Source organism: Excalfactoria chinensis, chromosome 2 (assembly GCF_039878825.1).
Source record: "Excalfactoria chinensis isolate bCotChi1 chromosome 2, bCotChi1.hap2, whole genome shotgun sequence".
Lineage (NCBI taxonomy): Eukaryota > Metazoa > Chordata > Aves > Galliformes > Phasianidae > Excalfactoria > Excalfactoria chinensis.
The window spans coordinates 29,810,985-29,826,546 of NC_092826.1; the positions used below are offsets into that span (position 1 = coordinate 29,810,985).

General features: G+C 39.6%; 1 protein-coding gene across 1 annotated transcript; it reads left to right on the top strand.

The window, feature by feature from the left end:
* The first annotated feature begins 281 nt into the window (after positions 1–281).
* On the top strand, positions 282–14,100 carry ELOC (elongin C). The gene is made up of 4 exons (XM_072330099.1): positions 282–409; positions 7,201–7,260; positions 9,293–9,436; positions 11,527–14,100. Exons 2-4 carry the CDS (start codon positions 7,257–7,259, stop codon positions 11,715–11,717), a joined length of 339 nt encoding a protein of 112 aa, XP_072186200.1. The 5' UTR covers positions 282–409; positions 7,201–7,256; the 3' UTR covers positions 11,718–14,100.
* The last annotated feature ends 1,462 nt before the right edge of the window (positions 14,101–15,562 follow it).

Here is a 15,562-nt window from a genome sequence, read left to right on the forward strand (position 1 = left end):
TGTTGTGCTATGCAGGAACCCTTCCCCGCAAAGTGCCCTGGCTGCGCTTTACGAGCCTCTCTGCACGCGACTCCGCTCTGACCCGAACGGAACGGCGGTGTTTGGAGGCTGCAAAGCGCACGGACAAACGTGGCGGTACCGCCAGGGACGAGCGGCCGGGCTCATCCCGGCACCTTCGTGGGCAGCTATTCTAACATGGCGGACAACGCCTCTCCGCCCCATAAACTACAGTTCCCGGCATGCCCCGCTCCTGCCGCGCAGCACGCCGGGAGCTGGGCGCTCTCACGCCTTCCAAGGGCAGGGCGCGGGGGGCCGGAAGTGTGCCGTGACCCAGCGGAAGCGCTTGGGAGGCAGCTGGCCCGATCCGGCGGGGGCCCTGCGAGCGGGGCGGAGGGAGCGGCACCGACGGGTGAGTGGCTGGAGAGGCCTCGCCACGGCCGGCACAAAGGGATCCCCGGGGTCTGCCCGCGGGAGGGCGGCGAGCCTCGCTGCTGGGGGCGGAGGGCCCGGAGCGCTGAGAGGAGAGGCCTGGGGCGTGTAGGGAGCTGGTGGGGGTGCGTGCGTGCGTGGTGTGGGAGGTACGCAGGGGTTCACGGCCAGCCTGGGGTTCTACTGCTGGGAGCGGGCTGGGAGCGAAGAGCGCGGTTCTGCTCGCTGTTAAAGTCTCCCCGAATTCCACGCGCCGCCGGGAAAGGGGCTTTCCAGAAAGCTGCTGGAATTAAATCCGCTCCTAAACTTTTTTTCCGCTACAAATGACGCCCGCCCTCTTCCCACGCCGTGCCCTAAAGAAAGGACAGTAACTAAGGCCGAAAGAATTTAGGATGCGTCCTCTGGGGTTGTCGTGCCAAGGCGCGATGTGCTGGTTGAAGTGCTTTGGCTGTAGTGGTCGGTGAATGTAAGCAACACGGGACCGATGGGGAAGAGCGATAGACTGGCTGACGTGTAGCAAAGGAAACACGCTTCTGAGCAGCCCGTGCTCCTTAAAGGCAGACGTTGTTTTAGTGACCACGAGCGGCCACGAGCTTTGATAAGTTATTGATGGCTTTAGGTACGTGTGTGAAAAGTGTGGCACTAGCAGGCAGGGCCAGTGTGACCTATAACATGTAGTATTGTTTGAAGGGACTCTAAAGGTGATTAATATTGTGGATTGGGATACGAGCATCGCGCTTTAGGGAGATGGAGTCGTAGGTTTGCTGTTTACTTGGGTTTGCTCTGGTTTTGCTGCTGCAGAACTTCAGTTTGGAATGTAGATATATATACATCTTGCAGTCCTTTAGGATAAGAACAGCTTTGTGCCTGTATTTATGAGCATTCCCTTCCGTAATCAAGTTTCTTCCTTTTGCTATGCTAAGAACAAAAGCATAATTGGGAGTGAAGTGCTATTTATTAACTGAAAGGGTCCTTAGAAAGGGAGAAGTGTTTTTCTGTCATTCATCTTGAGATCAGCTATTTAGCGTGTAAATAATTTTTTTTTCCCTGAGATTTGCCATCGACACTGAGAGATTTCAGATACGTGATCTTTAGAAGCTTTAATCACTTCTGGCATTTCTTTACAACAGAGAAAAATCTGTTTTTTCTTCCTCGTACTGAAATGGTGATGGACTGATTTCTTATAGTCTTAATGTGAGGAGCTAATACTGGAATTCTCTCTGTATGCCCTACATTTTGTCCTAGAAATATATATATATTTAAACAGAGTAAAATAAAAGAATTTATATATAGGATTTTTATGTTTGCTTGCATATGGAAAGGCTCAGCATGTAGTTACCATTGGTGTGGGGTAGTTTGTATAATTGTAGTTTCTGATGAATGTTTCTGAGGGACAGGCCTTATGAGGAGCGGCTGAGGGAACTGGGATTGTTCAGCCTGGAGAAGAGGAGGCTCAGGGGAGACCTTATAGCTCTCTATAACTTCCTGAAGGGAGGTTGTGGTGAGCTGGGGGTTGGCCTTTTCTCTCGTGTAGACAGTGATAGAACTAGAGGGAATGGTTTCAAGCTGCGACAGGGGAGGTTCAGGCTGGACATTAGGAAGTATTTCTTCTCAGAAAGGGTAGTCAGGCATTGGAATGCACTGCCCAGGGAGGTGGTAGAGTCACCGACCATGGGAGTGTTCAAGAAACATTTGGATGTTGTGTTGAGTGATATGGTTTAGCTGGGAAGTATTGGTAATGGTTGGACTAGATGATCTTCTAGGTCTTTTCCAACCTGAAAATTTCTGTGATTCTGTGTGATGAGAGAACAGAAGTTGATGCTGTATTAATAATTTGGAATGTGCGAGCAGCTTTATTCCCTCTACCAGCTAGAGATAGAAAGTAACCAAGGCTTTTCCTGTATATTAGGGAGAAAACTGTGACACTTGTTTTTCTGTTTGTTTTTTTTTTTCTCTTGAGAATTACTGGAAAAGAAAGTTTCCTAAGAAAAAAGAATACCTTAAATAAAGCGAGGCCTTTGAGACTCCATATGTGGCATCCTATTCTCACCTGTTTGTCTGAAGTCGCATTCAGCTTTAGCTTACCTTCCTAGTAAATCAGCCGATCTGGCAAACTTGCTAAATCAGTTTTCCCTGATGGTTTTTCCGAATATGTTTCAATCCATATTTACATTAATTTTTTTTTGTGTTCCCTAAACAGCGAATACTAAACTGAAGAGTGGTATTTTTAAACAAGCTTCTCTTTAGGATCTACATTAGGACTATAGTTTGGAATTAAACAGTAAGACACTATTGATTTGTGCACACAATGGTCTTTCTTTACTGAAAAACTCTTTGGGATTTCCAAATGACACTCAGAAAATTCAACATTTGACTTCTCAACAAACCCAGGAATTGTGAAGGCATTTTTGTTATTTGCCCCACGTTTTCCATAAAGTTGATCTCACAGAACACAAAAATGTCACCAACTGAAGCGTACAAAAGACGTGTGTGTGCCTGTACTGCACAGCTAATGAATTGGAAGCCTTTTGAGTTGCCCTACACCAGAATCTGAGTTTCAGACATTTTTCTGTGGGAACAAAGAATCTGAGTGCTTGCAAATGTTTGCATAGATTTAAGTTTCTTGTGCTAACTGGACTAAAAAGATGACGTTCTGGAATGTGTACAGCAGTTGTGTGTGTTCAGTTAAATTAACATAGGCCCATCAACCATATTTTAGCCTTCTAGGCTTAGAAGGTGTAGAAGGAAGTGATGTTGTGAAAATGCTGGGTGTGTTGGTTGACGAGCATGCAGTTTTGGCCCTAAGTTAGGAAAGGGATTGTGGGCTTTTTTTCTTACGTTTGATGCTCAAGAGAAACAAAAATCAAAAGTAAACTCACTGTACCATACTGTTTCTTCTTGGGGTTGTGAGGAGAGTAACGTATTTAAACACAGGAACGGGACAATTTGCTTTCTGTTGACAATTATGGTGGCTTATGATACTTATATTCTATCTCAAGGTGTAGAGGTGTTACTGCTTCCACTAACTCTTGTGTAAGCTCATGAACCAGGAAGGGAGTTGACTGAAGAAAACAAGCTGTGGCTCGTGCAAGATCACGTTAATAATATCTCAGATAACTTGGGTGCAGTTGTTGGAAGGAAGATGCTTTTCACAAAACAATCATGTTGAAATGTTCAGATCTTCATAATGTATCATGACACACATGACACTTCTTGATCCAGAAGAGGAACCAGTACTTGCTAAGAGTTTCTTAGTTCCAAATTTCCTATTTTCTTAAGCTCGTCTCTTTTACTGCATTGATCCTGTGATCCTTTTATGTTCTTTACTGTCAGTATTTTGTCAGAAGAAAATCTATACAACTACTCTTAGTCACAATTATCACTTTATTTATTTATTTATTATTACACATTGTTATGTCAGAATAGATGAAGTGGAACCAAGTTCCGTACCTTGCTTCCAAGGTGAATATAGTGGGGATGTATGATGTTACTTTCTTAAAAGTAGGTGGGCTTCCAGAGTCTTCTGTTTTTAGCACTACTATGTTACTTTTGTTCTGTATTAGCAATACACATTTTATTCTTTGTTAATACTGTTATGTTCAACAATTGGACTTAAACTAAGGAATAATCTTGGCACGCTTTTCCCTCTTTGCTTATCCTTTTGATGAACTGTATTCATCTTTATTTTGCTAATCTGAACAAGCAAGATTTTCTAGTTTTTTTTGTTATACAGCAGGCTTTTTGGTCATGTCAGTAGCTCCTTTCTGTAGTGTTTCCAATTTGAACTACTTCTGCCCAGGTAACCAAGAAGATCAATGGCATCCTGGCTTGTATAAGAAACTGTATCGCCAGCAGAAGCAGGGAGGTGACTGTCCCACTGTACTCAGATCTGGTGAGCCCATACTTCAACTGCCCTGTTGAGTTTTGGGCCCCTTACCACAAGAAAGACATTGAGGCCCTACAGAGCATCCAGAAAAGGGCAGCAAAGCTGTGAGGGATCTGGAACCCCATCCAACCTGGTCTTGAATGCGTCTAGGGAGGGAGAATCTACAACCTCACTGGACAACATGTTCCAGTGTCTCTCCACTCTCACAGTAAAGAAATTCTTCCTGATAGCTATTCTAACTCTACCCTCTTTGAATTTAAAACCATTTCTCCTTGTCCTCTTGCTACATGTCCTTATAAAAAGACCCTCCCCAGCTTTCCTGTAGGCCCCTTCTGGTACTGAAAGGCCACTTTAAGCTCCCCATGGAGACTTCTCTTCAAAGAAGATAATAGAGTTTCATACAACTTCATTTTATGTGCCATTTTTCAAGATGAATGAGTCACTTCTTTGTGTGATAATCTGTTGCCCTTTTGTCACATTTCCTTAGTAGCTTAGTAGTCCTTTTCAGTCCAGTTGGTGAACAATTGCATCATCTTACTTTATTCTGTTAGACAATTGTGCTCATATCACACTTTTTTAACACCAGGTGATTTGCCTTGTCTAGACTCCATCTAGTTTGCCTTCCTTTCTTGTTATCAAGGAAATAACAGATTCACTTCTTACATGTTAGGTTACTTTGGCATACTGATCCTTACTGCATTTGTATCCTGTTTTTCTTTATATTTCATACAGTTGACTGCCATTTCTGATTTTGTTTTATTACACTTTGGGTGCTAATAACTGTTTTGGTTTTTTTTCCTCCTTAATCATTAAATAACACATTCAGTTTGACATTATTAAAATGTTCACTGTGGTTCTTTTTGCAACCGCTCTAATATTTTGGTGCAGACATTATTTCAGTTCCCCAGCTTTAATGGAAGAAGACTTGAAGTACACCAGTGAGAAAGGAAAAATAAGGTATTTCTGTGAAGTTGGTATACATTTCAAATAGAGCGGCAAAGTAGGCAGAAAATGCTTTTTGCTCCATGTTTAAAAACTAGTCATGAATGGTTAATTATACTGAAAGTGACTTATTGTGAGATCTCGAGCAACCATTGGGATTATTTCATACTTCCTTGCCTGAAATGGTTATGAAAAAAGGGAGACAGAAGAAATCAACACTCAGCACTGAAGTACTATTGAGAAGTCAAGCTGTCTGCAATAGCAAGAAGCTGCAGCTTTCAGAGATCTGAATCTCTTGACTTTGCTCAGGAATCTCTGTAAAACCTCCTCCAAGTCAACTTGCTTCCTTTTCTTTTGTGGAGATGAGGGGAACAGTCTCTTCTGCTTTTTCACGCCTCCTTGGGATCCTTCTCAATAGTGAGTAATGGCAGCTCATGGGTCTGCTTGTTTGCTCATTGCTTTTCATAGCAATTAAATGAATTATCAGAATTCTTAAGAGACTTTGTGCTGCCCCAGCCCCCAGGTTTCTGCTGAATAACTACCCAGAGTCACTTGTCATGTTTTGCTGAACCTTTGGGCACGCAACAGTGCGTCATTGATTTGTGCTGGGTTAATGTTTGGAGAGTAGCTGTAGACACGAAAGGAATTCTAGGACAGCAGGTGGGTGGAATTTCTCTTTCCTAGTTTTCTTTGCTACAGCAGAGATGCAGTTCAATATAGAGAAATGCACGTTGAATCTAAAAATACTGGATTTGTTATGCAAACAAGTGCTTTCATTTCTATAATCCTTTCGAATTGTTTTCATGACAAATAACATCTGCAGCAAGCTGTGTGTCAGCTTAGAAGCAGTGAAATTCCTGGTTAACTTACCATGTGAATACCTACATTAAATATCTGGAGTAGATTACCTCCTAATTATCAAATGACATTGATGTATGTGTCACGAACTCTCAATCATCTAGGAAGGGCAGCTTGGAGGGCCAGGTATTTAATGCACACTGATCAGATTGTTCGTTGAGCCTTCTCTTCTCCAGCCTAAATTCCCCAGCTCTGTTCAGTCTTTCTGTGACTGGCAGATGCTCCAACCCAGGTTGCATTTCAGTGTGTTTTGTACTGAGGAGCCCAGACCTGGACTACAGATGTATCCCACCAGGGCTGAGTAGAAAGGAAGGATGCCTTCACTCAGTGTGCTGGCAGCACTCCTCCTCGATTAGTCTGGGACGGTCTTGCCCTTCTTTGCTGTAAGGGCACATTGCTGGCATGTGTTCTTGCAATCCCACAGCTTCTCTACCAGCACCCTTGGATCTCATTCTGACTGAGACACTGGTTGGCCTCAAGTCAGTACTGTTGCATAGTGTAATTCTTCCAAAGGTGCATTTGCTGTTGAACTTTGTAGGATTCCTGTTTGCTCTTCTCCAATTTGTTGAGGTGTCCGGTGAACACCAGGACACCCTTATGATGCAACAACCCCTCCTGTATTCACAGTATACTGAACTGTTGTCTGACTTTTCTTCTGTAGACACACTGTTTATTCTCTTCAGTGCCTTCTGCGCTGTGATAGAACTTGCTTTCTTTATCTCCCTGCTACAACTGTGTGGGTGGTGTCTGTGGTAATACAAGTGTAACAAGCTCCTGAAATAACTTTGGCTTGATCATCAAGGGCTTTTAAAAACTAGAAGGAAACATTTTCTTAGCAAAACTACAATTTGGAGATTCTAGAATTTGGTAAGCTGGTGGGGATATATATGGCAAAGAACAACAACAAAAGCCAACCCAAACCAAGAAACACCAGGTTTCAAAACAGTGTTTAGTGTTCATGACACTGCACGCTTTGTGTCATCATATTCTTTTTAATAGCCATTATAATAATGTAAAAGTTAATAACTAGTGCTGACTTAAGAAACTGTATTAGCGACTAAAAACGTTGCCTCTTGTATTTTCAGACGCTCCTATTGCAAAAGCTGTGGTTGAAAAGAAATAATTTTTATATAAGAAGAGAATGGGTAAGTGAATTTTTCTTAGATATTCATTGCTGTTTGTCACATGAAACATTTTAGCTCTTTAATTGTTAAGAGGGGTTGGCCTATAAGACTCTTAAGTGTTGATCTTGTAGCTTTGTGTGTGTGTGTGTGTGTGTGTGTGTGTTGTTTTTTATTGTAGCCTGAAAACTTTGTGGAACTTCCTGCTAATGTACTTTTTAGAGGATGTTTTGGTGTGTGTGAATGTTTGTTTATTGAGATAACTCTCTGTCTAACAGTGAAATGCAATTTATCCTTAGTATACCAAATGATGAAAATGTATGTGCTAAAGTAGGATGCCTTTATGTTTTACCGCACAAAAGTTTTAGTTAGGGGACAAGAAAATTTCCCTATATACCAGCTGAAATTTCTCATATTTCTCATTGTTTGCTAAGATCAATCTGTTCAGTTCTGGCTAAGAGATCATAATAAGGACTGACAGTTAAATTACTCTGTGTGTGTGTGTGTGTGTGTGTGAAACTTGGCTAATCAAACCTGTCTCACTACAAATGATGGTTAATGAAACAAGATTGGAAAGATTCTGGTGCTCGCTATGCTTCTTCTGAAAGTATTTTATTATCTATGGCACTGATGGCAAATTACTGAAATTGTCAGTAACTAACTATATAGTAATTCTATTTTTATTTCAAATTCACCAAACAACTTAATTGATGAGGAGAATATAGTCTTTGCTATAGCACCAGATACAGTGAAAGATAATACATTACAGTTAATGTAGTTTATATTTTTTTTGTTTTGTTAGAAATAAAAACAACAAAAACTGCAGATATCAAGTTTTGTAGTTTGTTTTATCTCCGTACTCTTGCATGCAGTCATGAAATACTGGCAGTGGATTACTTTTCTAGAAGCATATAAGTATCATCTAATTTTCCAAGCTGTTAGAACTTTGAAGACTTCCAGTTTTACCTTACTTCCAAAATTAATACTATCCTGAAAATTAAATCTTAGGTGCGGTATCAATTTCAAGTATTAATTTCTAATAGAACCAAAGCAATACTTAACGTATTGGTTCTGTACTCCATGCAGTATTTGAAATATGACATTAACTTTCCAATCTGAATATGATAGAAACTGTATATTTATTGAGTTGGGATTTTCTTTGCGCTTTAAACAAAAGGGGAAGAAAGGTTTAAATTTATGATCTATATTACAGTTTACAGGAATGCATGAAGACCAACTCCAGAGTCATCTTGGTTCTGATCATGATGTGGGTACAGAATAGTCATAGAATCACAGAATGGAAAGGTTGGAAAGGACCTACAAGATCATGTAGTCCAACCTTCAGTGATTCCTTCCCCAAAGAGCATGTTGTCAAAACAGATAGGCAGGTACACAGTAAGACAAAAGAGGGGGAAGAGAGACAGGAAAAGCATAGTCAAAACCATTATGGGGTCACTTCACAAACCTACTGGGTTTTTGTGATTTCTCACCAAAGTCACAACATGAGTATGCACTAATTTTCTTAGTCTGACTGGCCAGTGAGCAAGGAATTAATTCAGTTTCAGTTTTCCAGCAGAGACATACTTGCTTTGATTGCTTTCATTTCTACTGTGCTTCAGAAAGCATTTTTTCTCTTGTAGTCTTTATTTTTAAGATATTAGTTACGTATTCAGATGACTTTTAAGTTCTAAGTACTGGCATGCCAGAGGTGGCAATATTTTTGTGAATAGAAGAAGTAGGATGTTCTTCAAATGAGTAAATTATCATCTGAAGGAAAATTTCTTTGCTACACAGATTGTTGAAATCACGTCAGAATTTGATGATGAAGAGAGGGGAGATATTAATCAAAATAGATGCATTTTCTAAGAATTCCTCCTTAGAAAGAGGTCTCCAGACTCCTCAGAGAAGTCTTGAAATGTGCAAATATTTACCTTATTTTTGGTGGTCTGATGTGGTTCTTCCATCTGCAGAATGTAGTCATGGGAAGGACTGGAGCTTGTGTTCTTAGTAATTGGAATCAGTCATTGTATACTGAAGCTGTTGTTTTCCATCACAGATGGAGAAGAGAAAACATATGGTGGGTGTGAGGGCCCAGATGCTATGTATGTGAAGTTAATATCTTCTGATGGCCATGAGTTCATTGTAAAAAGAGAACATGCATTAACATCAGGAACAATAAAAGCTATGTTGAGTGGACCAGGTAAGTATAGCAGATGTAATATCTTCATGTCATTCTCAGTTGAACTATTTGAATTTCTGTTATATAGTGAACAAAAGGTGGAACAAATAATGACTTGTTCAAACCATTTCTAATTCCATTTCCATTGGAACAGTCCACCTCTGTGGAGCATTGTATACCATATAATTGGACTCTGTCAGTTTGTGGACAGCTAGTAATTTTACGATGTTATTACTACCACTTTCCTCTGTTAAATGAACTTGTGGTCATTATATGAAGCTTGCAGCTTTCAAATTCAAGACAATTAACTCCATTGCCACCTTGGTGGTTGAACTTCAAGTATTCACAAAGTCTTTATGTCAAGGAGTACTTGAGATTAATGGCACAATTCAGTGTAAGTTTGAAGGAGAGATAAATTAACCAAAGGGAAAGCCCTCGTGTTACTAGGTTTGTGAGACTACTCCTGGTTCAAGTGTTTGAACTAATCGTTGAAGCATGAAAGGGTGGAGAAGAGAATGAGAAGTTGACTTGCATGTTTTCTTTCTTCTCTACCCTTGTCCCAAACAATTACTTTTGGCCAGTTAAGTAGAAGTAGGCTGTATCAACCTCTGATCCAAATATGGTCATTAATTCGCTTTTTGATTGTGATGAATGGAATTGCCGTCAAGATCTATTTCCTGAATATACTTCCAAATTACTCAATAATAGTTGAGCAAATTAATCAATTAAAATTCTCAGCTTAATATTCTGTAAAATGAACGTGAAAATACATTGAGGATCCATTGTCTAACTCAATCCGTATCTGCCTCTGAGGTGTGCAGGAAGAGTAGTTACAAAACCCGCTCCAAATTTGTTCTGTGATCTGTAACAATATGAAGAAATAAAAGGTAAAGAGGGCTGGAAAAGTATCTCTGTAAAGAAGTCAGCATTTAAGCATGTTTTACATAAACATTTGTAAGATAAACAAGTTTGCAAGTAAAATTATTCTTACTGCCTACAGGCCATAATTTCACTGATGTGTAAGCATTTTCTATTTCAGTATTGTGGCACTGTCAATATGCTAACAGTTGTGTTGCTTCCTACTGTTTCTGTTTTAGACTTTAAGGCAGATTGGCTTCAGTATGTGTGTTCAGATATTTCTACACAAATATACGTAGCCATTAGTAAATGGCTCTGCTATGTGGTTATTATGAAAGTGATCCCTACGATGATATCCCTTTAGAGATGACTACATACTGCTAGGTCACCTATAAATATGGAGTATATGTTAGAGGGCTTTGTATTGTCTTTCAGCTTAATAAGTTTTAAGTTGGGAGATAAGAAAAACAGTGACAAAGAAAACAGTAGAGGAAGGCTGTGGGACTAACAACAGGATGATTTCGTATTCTCTGTGTCGTGCTTAGAGGGCACAAAAGAAAGGTTCAAATATACTTGCGTTTTGAGATTTGAGCTTTGGGTAAAACGTTCAGATCTAGCAGGGATAAGCCCTTACAGTATGTAACCTTTCCTCCAGTACAACTAGGGTTTTACTCTTGTTCCTACATGCCTTTTTTTCCCACAGCTTGTCAAGTTAGTGTATCTTTAAGGCTTCAACCCTCTGTCAAATCTGCCAGACACCATCCAAGAAATTCAGTGGTAGTGGGAGGAGACAGAACTGATGAGTGTGCATATGAAAATAAGGAACATATATAAAACTTATTTTTTTCTCGAGAAAGATAGCTAAAATTTTGTATGTATACCTCTTTTTCTACATGATATTGTGAGCTTTAGTGCTGAGCACTGTAGAGTTTTAGAGAACCTCTCGAAAGCAAGCATCAGAATTACACTGACTGGTGTAATTCATACATTACTGGTGCAGTGGTTCTAGATAACCCGATTACAAATATTAATGTGTTGCAGCCTAAATGAACAAACATTTTCTAATGCAAGGGAGCCTCTTATTTGTGAAGGTTATGAATGCGAAACACCCTGCTTTGCACTGAAGAACGTAGCAGCTAGGAATATGGAACCCAGCAAGTCTATTTGGAATATGTTGTATTTATTGTAGTAAAGTGTTTCATTTTGTGATGAATTGAGATTCTGATTTTTTTTGTTTGTTTGTTTTCCCACAGGACAGTTTGCAGAAAATGAAACAAATGAGGTGAATTTTAGAGAGATCCCATCCCATGTCCTATCCAAAGTATGCATGTATTTCACCTACAAGGTCCGCTATACTAACAGCTCTACGGAGATTCCTGAATTCCCAATTGCACCTGAAATTGCACTGGAACTTCTGATGGCTGCAAACTTCTTAGATTGTTAAATAAAATAAATTATAATAAAAATGTAAAACTTTTTTCAGTATTTAATACATGTAGTTAAGTTAGTAACTTTTTTCAGATAGCATGTTGCGTGTGTGCTGTTGAGAACTGTAAAGTTCACTGCAGAGGCAATTGTCTTCAGTCCTTTTGCATATAGCAATCATTCAGTTGAGATTTGTTTTGCTGCTTACACAAATAAGGACCTTTTCACAACTGAGACAAATAAACAAATATGCCAATTAGTAGATGGCTATGCCTTATCCTTTAGGTGTGGTAGAATTTTCTTTTAATACAGTGACTGTATAAAATACTGGAGTTTAGCTTAATGCTCTCTAAAAGGTAATTATAGTTAAACACAAGTAGTTGTTTAGGGTTTCTAACTTTCTCTTATTGCTAAAGTTTCTAAACATCTGAACTTAATCTCCTTTATAAGGTGGCTGTCCTTTAGCATACTTACACTAACTAGATTAGAAGTGCCCTCACTAAGGTTTGTATACTGACAGCAATATTCCATTTAAGTTGGAAGCGGAGTACGTAGGAGAATGCTTAAGGCTCTTAATTTAATCATTTAGACAAGTGAAGAAGTGTATTTGATGCATTTTTCCTTTCTAACCTGAATTTTCTCCTTCAGTAATTACAAATATTCAAGTCACTAGTCTGTACAGTAACACTGTGATCATACTGACAGTGGCTTTTAATCTGTGTATATTCTGTGTAACGTATAAAGTTGTTCTTAATGTACCGTCACTTGGCCAGATACAGATTCTATATAGTTTCAGTTATGATTTATTTCCATTGTTGTGGTGGATTATGTACTGTATTTAATCTTTAGATTAGCAGTCATTCCAGTTTTCTCAAATGGTAGCTGAAATGATAGCAGTTATTCTAGTCTTTACCTCTTCCCTGACCTCTCCCTTAAATCCACAGAAAAAGACCCTAAATGTGGAGGCCTTGTATTGGATGGAAAGGGCATTAAGAAGATGTTTAAGGAGCTTTTTTAAATAAATGTAATATAGTTATTTCCAATGTTTTTACAGATATTTTAGAGGAAAAGGATTGGCAAGCCACTCACAAACTAGCGTGAAGCACATTAGCTCTTATTAATTCCTGCTTCTAATTGCCTATATAGATGGTTCTTAGTTTAAAACAAATTTCCATGAAGCAAAAAAAGGAGAAAAAAAAGAAAACTGAGACAAAGTTGCTTCTTGTTCAGTCACGGCCTGAAGAACCCTTCTGCCAAAGTAATCTGTAAATGAGAATGTGTCATGAAAAGCAATGCAAGAACAATGTAGTTAGCATTTCCATCAGCTGTCTCTGATTCACATTTTTGATTAAGAAATGATTGTGCCCTTTTATGGAAAAGTCTCACTAACAGATGCTGGGATCTCTTCATTAATATATTAAGTAAGGGTGAAACTCTTGTCTAAGCCTGATTGCCAACATAAACACAATCTGATGTTTTCCAGACAAAAAATGGTAACTTGCATAGGCTACGCAGTCTGCCTATGGATGAGTTCAGTTCTGACAAATGAACTTACTCTGGACTTCAGCAATGCTTGATAGACAAGCTGACGTGTGTCAACATGTTGATAGATGAGCTGACGTTAATTCACATCACATACTTTTGGCACAATTTATCATGGTTAGCATGGGGATGTTTATAATTAGACTGGTTTTGTATGATAAAGCTGAAGGGTATTGCAAGAGGATTGTCTGAAATCCTATGTCTGAGCACTATGGTCAGTGCCATTAGTAACTCATTTTCAAGAGCACTAAAGAGAACACAAAACAGAACTATCTTGTAATGCTGCTTTTGTTAGCGCCGGTGGGAATATACCCTAAAAGCTGAAGAAGTACTGACGTAGATGTTGAAGTTCCAGCTATGCTTCAGGCTGAGAGGCTTAAGTTCTTCAGCCATTTTAAATAGTCTTGAGGTCAATGACTTGAAGCTCAGACTGTTTAGTTTAAAATAGAAGTAAAAATAATGTCATTTTAAAAAAATAACAATAAAAAATAGTAATTTGTTTTAAGCATTCCAAAACAACCTCTTGTTGAAATACGTTGCGTTTTATGATTCCGTGCTCCAGCAGCAAGATAAAAATACCTGTTTTATTTCTGAATGATAATTTCATTGTTTTTTCCTTCAGCTTGATGTATCATACAGTAGCTTTGAACACTCAGGAAACGCAGTAGTGTCCTAGAACACACTATTTGCAAAACCACTGGCTGTTAAGAAAACTAACCCGCAGAATTCTAATGGGGAGGGGGGCAGAGGGAATTAGTGCAATTTCTTTGGTAGCGACATGGGTATGCTATTAACAGACATTGGAAAATTACCACGCTTAACCCCTGAGTTCTAAATAAATTTCAAAATTGAAAATTTTTAAAACCGTGTTTTTGTGGATTTGTGACTCACGTAGCATTGTAATTTTCATGAGCGTGTGGTGAATAAATTGCTAGTATTAGCGTTAGCATTTGAGGTCTTGAAACATGTATAATATTAATATAATATTAAGAAGTTTTTCTCCTAGTTCCGAAGAGTTCTGTTGGTTTAGTCATTGTTTAGATACCTTTGTGCTCCTCCGAACTGCAACGACTCACAGTTCTTAAAAGGCCTAATACTGAGAGAGAATGGCATTCCTAACTGCCTCAAAGAGGATATTTTAGTGTTCCGTGTGTTATGATACTGATGATAGGGAGCTAGGAGATATGGTTCAGTGGTTTGCTGTAGGTATGGTAAAGGGAGGATGGTTGGACTTGATGATTTTATAGGTCCTTTCCAACCTTGTGATTCTATGACTCTATGAAATTCTTTACCGACTGCTGGGTTATGGTTTTTTCGCAGTACAAGCAACTGAAGAAGTCTCTGATGGCCTCCAACGTGAAATGGCTTGTTCATCTGGAGCAATCAGAAATATGTTTTACAATACAGGAAATTCCCTTTTGGTTCTGAGGTTTAAAAATGGAGTACTTGTCATCAAGAATCACTAGGCCGTTATATTCATTGACTGCATTCAACACATTCTTTGAAAGGAATCGCTTAAATAGTGGTAACAGAATCACAGAATGACCTGGGTTGGAAGGGACCTCAAGGATCATGAAGTTCCAACCCCCCTGCCTGGCAGGGCCACCAAACTTCCACATTTACTAGACCAGGTTGCCCAGGGCCCCATCCAACCTGGCCTTGAACACCTCCAGGGATGGGGCATCCACAACCTCCCTGGGCAGCCTGTTCCAGTGCGTCACCACTGTCCTAGTAAAGAACTTCCCCCTAACATCCAACCTAAATCTTCCCTCTTTCAACTTGAATCCATTTCCCCTTGTCCTGGTATTATCAGCCCTTTCGAAGAGTTTACTCCCCTCCTGGATATAGGTTCCCTTCAGGTACTGAGAGGCCTCAATGAGGTCACCCCGCAGCCTTCTTTTCTCCAAGCTGAACAAGCCCAGCTCCCTCAGCCTGTCTTCATAGGGGAGGTGCTCCAGTCCCCTGATCATCTTTGTCACTCTCCTCTGGACCCTTTCCAACAGCTCCACGTCTTGTACTGAGGGCTCCCTACCTGGACACAGGTAGCATGTAGGTGTTTCTACCTACATCTTACTGATGCAAATATATACATAATGTCATTCATAGTCATGAGTTGCTGAAGTGGCTATTTCCCGTCCTCCCTTTTGTTTTGTTTTTGCTGTCCCTTTGAAAGGAAACCCAGCACCTATCTAAATCCTGATCTATATGATAAACCACAAGGAAATTACAGGCATGGTAACAAATTTTCAGTCCATGTTTTATGCCAACTTATATTTGCTTTTAAATTTTGTCTCAAATGTTGCATTGTAATTTAAGAATACT